Source organism: Cucurbita moschata, unplaced genomic scaffold (assembly GCF_002738365.1).
Source record: "Cucurbita moschata cultivar Rifu unplaced genomic scaffold, Cmos_1.0 Cmo_Scf00023, whole genome shotgun sequence".
NCBI lineage: Eukaryota > Viridiplantae > Streptophyta > Magnoliopsida > Cucurbitales > Cucurbitaceae > Cucurbita > Cucurbita moschata.
The window spans coordinates 1,782,679-1,789,939 of NW_019268539.1; the positions used below are offsets into that span (position 1 = coordinate 1,782,679).

The 7,261-nt window shown below is 38.4% G+C and overlaps 2 protein-coding genes across 3 annotated transcripts in view; one reads left to right on the top strand and one right to left on the bottom strand.

The window, feature by feature from the left end:
• Nucleotides 1-2,325: 2,325 nt before the first annotated feature.
• On the bottom strand, nucleotides 2,326-4,842 carry LOC111460389 (probable enoyl-CoA hydratase 1, peroxisomal). The gene is made up of 3 exons (XM_023103636.1): nucleotides 4,161-4,842; nucleotides 3,716-3,998; nucleotides 2,326-2,638 (listed from the first exon to the last, which is right to left on the bottom strand). The coding sequence occupies exons 1-3, from the start codon at nucleotides 4,568-4,570 to the stop codon at nucleotides 2,537-2,539; spliced, it is 795 nt and encodes a 264-aa protein (XP_022959404.1). The 5' UTR covers nucleotides 4,571-4,842; the 3' UTR covers nucleotides 2,326-2,536.
• Nucleotides 4,843-5,889: 1,047 nt separating this feature from the next.
• LOC111459959 (huntingtin-interacting protein K) overlaps nucleotides 5,890-7,261 on the top strand; it is a 2,742-nt gene continuing 1,370 nt past the window's right edge. The window contains exons 1-3 of one of the 2 annotated variants that reach the window (XM_023103025.1): nucleotides 5,890-6,055; nucleotides 6,086-6,221; nucleotides 6,472-6,527. In XM_023103025.1, the coding sequence (XP_022958793.1) occupies nucleotides 6,093-6,221; nucleotides 6,472-6,527 (185 nt within the window). In that variant the 5' untranslated portion in view covers nucleotides 5,890-6,055; nucleotides 6,086-6,092. The remainder of the gene's footprint in view (nucleotides 6,056-6,085; nucleotides 6,222-6,471; nucleotides 6,528-7,261) is intronic. The other variant, XM_023103026.1, reaches the window with a different exon arrangement.

Sequence of the window (7,261 nt, forward strand, 5' to 3'; positions counted from 1 at the left end):
AAAAAAAAAAAAAAAAAAAACTCTAAACTAACTTTATTTTTTTTAATGGTGTTTCAAAATACCCTCCTTTTACAAATTACATTAATACCCTTCAAATTTTTTAAAAAAATTTAAAATACATTTATTCGTCAACTTAAATATAATTTTACTAATTCATATATCTGCCCTTAGATTAAATAATTAAAAAAAAAATTATTTCATTCGTGAATTTACTTATTATTTATGATTACGACTTGAGATTTTCAAATCAATTTTATGCATTGATTTTAATAATTTAATGTAGAACCTACCATCCACCTTGCATTAAAAATGCATTAAAATCTAAAAGATTAATAATAATTATTGAGCCTGGAATTGTTACTTAGTTTGTAATAAAAAATTTTGTTACTTAGATATGTTGATTAAGTCTTTAAATAGCTTGAAAAATTAGTGGATCCATACCATAAAAGAAAAAGGCCAACTTATATATCGTTAATTTAAATAAAACAATTAAATAATTGGATTTAATTCATTTTGTGTAATAATCTGTTGGAATAAATTAAATAATTATGGTTGTTATATTTTTTTTGTTGCTTAAAATTATTATAGAATTTTCAACCAATTTGAATGATTATTTAATTATAGTAATTATTGGTAGATTAAAAGCCATTTTCAACTAATAAATTGATTTATTAATTATAGAAACTAAGATATGATGGGTCATTATTTAATATTGACTTCATTTTAATTTAATTTATTGCATTTAGTCCCCCCGCATTTCACATCCACCTTTTAAATTTATTTTTAATAAATAAACAATAATCATAATAAATAAATAAATAAAATAATTTAAGGTTTTATTTCAACCAAAACTTAGTATTTGATTCAGCTATTTTAAGCTTATTTGGGTTCTAAGTTGTTAAAATTAGAAAAATAGTTTATTAAAAAAAGTTTAAAATTTTGAAATTATTTTTGAAAAAAGAATGTTTTTTTAACCAATTTTATTAACTTCTTCGATGATTTAAGTGAGCAGAAGTATTTTTAAAAATTTTAAATAAATAAAATAAAATAAAATTTAACAAATTTGAATTTATTTAAAGCGAGATAGTTTATAAAAAAAAAAAACTAAATGATTAACCAAATATATATATATATATATATATATATATATATATATAATTATTTACAGATTATTAAACTTATAAATGCGAAAAATTCTTCTCTTTTTTTAATTTTAACTGAGAATTTCAATATTTAATTAAGAAACAAAAAATATTATCAATTAAAGCTGAAAATAATGAGCTATAAAATAATAATTTGTTTTATTCCGTACTTCAAAAAACATATATATATTTTAAAATGATAATAAATAATCCAGAAAATGATTAATCACAACAAAAATAATTGTAATAAAATTTTGAACAATATAATTTATTGGTCAATTTTATGGTTGTGACTTGGGCCTCTTGGCCCATCTAATAATTTTATTTGGGCTAAAAAAGTGTTTGAGCCCAATACGTCTTTTGCAAGTTTATCTTTGAATTGAGTGTCTTCGCTCGATTTTATGTCAAATAATATCTACCGATTATTTGCTGATTAAACTCAAAAGACATATCAAAGGGTAAGAACTAGGCACTATTCTCGGTTGTAATCTTTTGAGTTTACCGTATTACGACTCAATCATCTCCCCCCATCGAACACCGCTCTACTCTTGATGCTTTTATGTCAAGCCCACCACCACTTACCGATATTGCCTTTTTTGGACTTTTTCCTCGAGGTTTTGAAAAGGGAGAGGTTTTCACACCCTTATAAGAAATGTTTTGTTCCCATCTCCAACCAAGGTAGAATCTCACAATCCACTCTTGGAGGCCCAACGTCCTCGTTGGCACAACGCTCAGTGTCTTGCCAACAGATGTAGGATCTCACAATCCACCTCCATAGGAGCCCAACGTCCTCGTTGGCATAATGCTCAGTGTTTGGGCAACAGATGTGAGATCTCACAATCCACCTCCATAGGAGCCCAACGTCCTCGTTGACACACCCTCGATGTCTGGCTCTGACACCATCTCTAACAGCTCATACCCCCACAGGCAGATATTGTTCTTTCTGGGTTTTCCCTTTCAGGCTTGCCCTCAAAAGTTTTAAAACAAATCTACTAGGAAAAGAGGAAAAGGTTTCTACACCCTTTCATTCCCCTCTCTAACCGACGTGGGACTTCACATTTTACCTCTGTGTTCATGAGCCCGGTCATGTTAAACATTTATATATCCTGTTCTGAAAGTGTTGTGGACTCTTCCTTCACAAATAATTGTTATTTATAATTTACCATTTCAATGTGATATCAAATCAACCATAAACTGCCATCCAATGAGTTCATAATCAGCCATTATCCATAAAATACCCAACATTTATTGCCCAGAACAAGCCTGAATTCTTCTCAAAATAGTCATTTTATCTCTGATCCACTAGAATCAAATTACATGTGCATAAAACTAGGGAAGAATCCACTGACCGTTTAGGAGGCAAGTTCTTATTATTAAGCTACATCGTTTAGACACTATAACTTGGAAGGCTTCTTGGAGCTCCGACCAGCTATGAATTCCTGCATTTTCTTGAATTGCTCTTTGGTCATTCCATTGTAATATGCATGAGCTCTCTCCTGCATCAACAAAAACAAACAAACAAAACAGATAGTCAGTTGTATAGGTAGAAATGCTTCGTTTCCATCCCCGCAAAGTTTAGGATCGGGATGAGGATTCCTCGTCAAGAATTATTCTCCATTTAGATAAAAGAAACGGGGCAAGGACGAGAGCGATAGTACTGGAAACAAGGGAAGAAAGTGACAGTGGAAGGGTAAGGAACTTTGTGTTGAGGAAGACTTTCCCAGTAGGAAAACTTTCACGTTTAGAGAGCACTTTTTTCGTTGATCATTCCTCGTTCCCTCTCGTGTGAATTTCACAGCTTGGATGTTCTCCCCTAGGAAAACTTTCACGTTTAGAGAGCACTTTTTTCGTTGATCATTCCTCGTTCCCTCTCGTGTGAATTTCACAGCTTGGATGTTCTCCCCTATGCCGAACACCACTGAACACTAAAAACCAACTTCCTCCTCCTTCCCCACTTCCTGCATAAAGAGGAAGCCCCATTTAGGGCAAGGACGAGAACGAGAGCAGCGGAAACTAGGGAAGAAAGGGAAAGTGGAAGGGTAAGGATCTTCGTGTTGCGGCTGTTCCAAAGGAAAACATTCCCAAGAGGAAAATAACTTTCACGTTCAGAGAGCACTTTTTTCGTTGATCATCCCTCGTTCCCTTTCGTGTGAATTCCACGGCTTGGATGTTCTCCCCTGTGCTGAACACCACCGAACACTAAAAACCAACTTCCTCCTCCTTCCCCACTTCCTGTGTAAAGAGGAAACCCCATTCGGGGCGAGGACGGGAACGAGAGCGGGGAAAACGAATATTCTTCGAAAATTCTCCCCCCTCCTCCTTCCCCACCTCCTGTGTGAAAAGGAAATCTCATTCGGGGCGAATCCCCATGGTGTAAATGTACATTGTACATCCCTAGTTGCAGGATGCTACGACACAAGCTTTGTTCATCCAAAAAGTACTTAAAAATCATCCCCAGACAGTTATTGGCACAAAAATTCGAAGAGAAACTCGAGTTTAACAGAAATAAGAACACAATTTTCAAGGTTCAATGATCAACAGATTTGGAATATGAATTTTGTCAAGGAAATTACCTTCTCCAGCGCAAGAGCATGGCCAAGATCCAGCTTCAGGCCATCGTTAATGACGGACTTGTATCTCAACACCAAGTCCTGATTGTTCTTCAAGATGGCCTCCGCAATCTCTCGAGTTTTCTTCAACAATTCTCCTCCGTCGACCACGTGATTCACCAAACCCTTCCTCTCGGCTTCCTCTGCAGTTAGAGGCATCGCCGTTAAGGATACTTCACGAGCTTTGTTAACTCCGATGATCCTCGGGAGTTTCTGAGACAATCCCCATGAAGGAAATATCCCAAATCTATCACGAAATTTTCCAGAAATTCGGAGTTTCAATAGAACAGAATGGGCAGGAGATTTCAGAAAATTACTTGGTTTATTGATCCTATATCCGTGTTTATCCTATTCCTAGCAGCAAGAATCACTCGAGATTACAAAAAAATTGAGTCGGAAAATAACAAACCTAGCATGAGTATCGATGAACTTGGCTCCTTTGGCAGCTATGAGTATGTCGCAAGCCAAGGCGATCTCAAATCCAGCGGTGACGGCGAAACCTGCAACCGCTCCGATTATCGGCTTCCGGCAGCGTTCCATTTGCACAACCGGATCGGCTTCAACATCCTTCACATCTCCTTTGAAAACATCCTCCGCCGCAGTAAGGTCTACACCGGAACAGAAGGCTCGGCCTGATCCAGAGAGCACGATAACTCGCACGGACTCGTCGCGGTCCAAGGTCTTAAACGCCTGAGCCAAATCTGCCATCATCGCTCTCGTTAACGAATTCAAGGACTTCGGTCGGTTGATCGTAACGAATGCGATCCCGTTTGGTTCCCGGTTGACGAGGATGAGCTTTTCCGGCGATGATCGATCCATTCCGGCCAAGAAATCAGGAGCGAATACAGCAGAAAGTGGAAAGTCGGTGTGATCAAATTGGGGAGTGGAGATTGAATAAAAAAGTAGGCATGGGGTAGTTCTTGCAAGATTGCGTATTGGAAAACGAGCAAATCATGAACAAAGGATAAATTTCACCCATATGACTTATCTGTTCGGGAAATTCTCCACATAAATCCAGTCAGGTAAAAAAATCGATCAAATATTTGAAGATTAGAAAAATTATTAGTTTCATAAGTTCGTAGCCATTAATGAAAAATGAGGTACAATTGAATTCATTGGTACAAATAATGATTTCAACTACGTGAGTTTGACTTTTGTTTATCATAAATGTATAAGTTTATCCATTGAAAACTCGAGCACATGATAAGATTGGGTTGGGCTTGGGCCTGGGCTCGTTCTACCGTATGCTTTAAGTTGGGCTTGGGTTCGTTCAACTGTGTGCTTTGGGTTGGAAAATGGGCTTGAGCTCGTTCTACAGTGTGCTTTGGGCTTGGGCTCGGTCTACTGTGTTCTCTGGGTTGGCCTTGGGCTTGAACTCGTTCTACAGTGTGCTTTGAGTTGGTCTTGGGCTCGGTCTACTGTGTGATTTGCGTTGGGCTTGGGCTTGGTCTTAGGGTCGGTCTACTGTGTGCTTTGGGTTGGGCTTGGGCTTGGGCTCGGTTTACTGTGTACTTTGGGTTGGGCTTCGGCTAGCTCGTTCTACAGCGTGCTTTGAGTTGGGCTTGGTATTGGGCTTTAGCTCGTTCTACTGCGTGCTTTCAATTGGGCTTGGGCTCGGTCTACTGTGTGCATTGGGTTGGGCTTGGGCTTGAGATCGTTCTACAGTGTGCTTTGAGTTGGGCTTGGGCTTGAGCTTGTTCTACTGTTTGTGCTTTGGGTTTGACTTGGGCTTGTTCTACTGTGTGCATTGGGTTGGGCTTGGGCTTGAGAACGTTCTACAGTGTGCTTTGAGTTGGGCTTGGGCTTGAGCTCGTTCTACTGTGTGCTTCGGGTTGGGCTTGGGCTTCAGCTCGTTTTACTATTGGGCTTAGGGTTGGGCTTGAATTTGGGCTTTGTACTTTTATGAACGCCGCTTTCCTCCCACTAACTTTAGTGGGCTTATCGACGTTCGGGCTCATTCTGGATCGGGCTTACGTTTTCTTTTTGGGCTTGAAGTTGGGCTTGAAGTAGTAGCGGATCTTGTGGGCTCGCTCTAAGAATTGGGCTTTGCGCTCAGGCTCGAGTTGGGCTTGATTTTGGGCTTGCTCTGAAGACTATTGGGCTTTAATTTGGGCCTGGACGACGCTCTTTGTAGTCTGTCTCAGTGGATTGCCCCATACTCGACGAGTTGGAAATTGTTACCGAGGGTTAGCTGTTCTTAGCTCCTTGCCGTCGCCGATTTGTTACGATTCTCAGTTGCAGCAGGTTCTTCGATTGTTGCTAAAAATCACAGAAAATACTGCTACGTTGTGAGTTTGAGTATTCAGGGCGCTAAACGATTTGCGAACGATATTTACAGAAAATGGAAGCGGGAGACGATGGAGTCGAGAGTCTGGTAGATTCGAAGGATATGCAGCAACAGAGCAAAGCCTTCGATAAGCTCACTGATCGCGTTGAAGACCGGCAACTCGATTCCACTCGTGTTCAAGAGGTATTTACTTCTGCCAATACGCCTCGCTTTTGCATTCTTGCTTAGAACAGGAAGGAATTGACTAGAAATTTAGCTGACCTAACGAAGTTGGGAGTTAATGCTAATCTTGCCTCGGGAGTTAATTTTACATATATTGTCATTTCGTTCTTATCAGTTTCTTCGAATGTACGCTGTTTAGAATCTCATGTAGAAATTAATAGCATGAATAAGTTTTTCAATTCAATGTTTTTGTTTTATGATTAAATGGCAGGCAATGGCATCTATTGCTGCATCGGCTGAAGCCGATTGGAACGCGATGATGTTGAGGTAGGTGTAGAAATCCTTGATTTCCCCTCTTTAATATATATGCCAAATGATGAACGCCATGCTTTTGTGAAATTTTGGTTATTAAGAAACTTGGAATTGTTGGCAAATAATGAGTTCTTTAAGATCATTGGGACTCTTTATTGTGTGAACTTTGCTCCATTTTATGTTTTTTCAGGCCCCATTGACTCTGTTTTGTTCTTGAAATTTGAGCTTGATTTCGTTGTTTTGTTATCTTGTTATCTAATTTTAGAGTTTTCAAAATGAAAGTAAACTTTCTTAGTTTAATTTCAATCGTTTACAAAGTAAAGCCAAACCATAGGGAAGAATTTATGAGAAACAAGCACAATTTTCAACAATAGAAAACAGAAAGTCGAATAGTTATCAAATAGGGCGTCTTGTGGTGCCTCTTCCTTGTAGTGCCGCTTGTGTTATATCTTATACCACATTCTCTATTGAGCTACAAAACTTTATGTCGTATTGGGAGATCCCACATCGATTGGAGAATAAAACGAGTGCCAGCGAGGACGTTGAGCCTCGAAGGGGGATGGATCGTGAGATCTCAAATCAGTTGGAATGGAGAACAAAACATTCTTTATAAGGGTGTGGAAACCTCTCCCTAGTAGACGCATTTTAAAAACCTTGAATGGAAGTCCGAAAGGGAAAAGAGAACAATATCTGCTAGCGGTGGGCTTGTTCATTCTCAGTAATCGTCCTTTTTTTTTTTTTTTTTTGCA

Coding starts and splice junctions, on each gene's coding strand:
- LOC111460389 (XM_023103636.1), bottom strand. CDS start 4,570: ATGGATCGATCATCGCCGGAAAAGCTCATCCTCGTCAACCGGGAACCA. Junction 3,999..4,160: donor TTCATCGATACTCATGCTAG/GTTTGTTATTTT, acceptor ATTTCGTGATAG/ATTTGGGATATTTCCTTCAT. Junction 2,639..3,715: donor ATGCTCTTGCGCTGGAGAAG/GTAATTTCCTTG, acceptor TTGTTGATGCAG/GAGAGAGCTCATGCATATTA.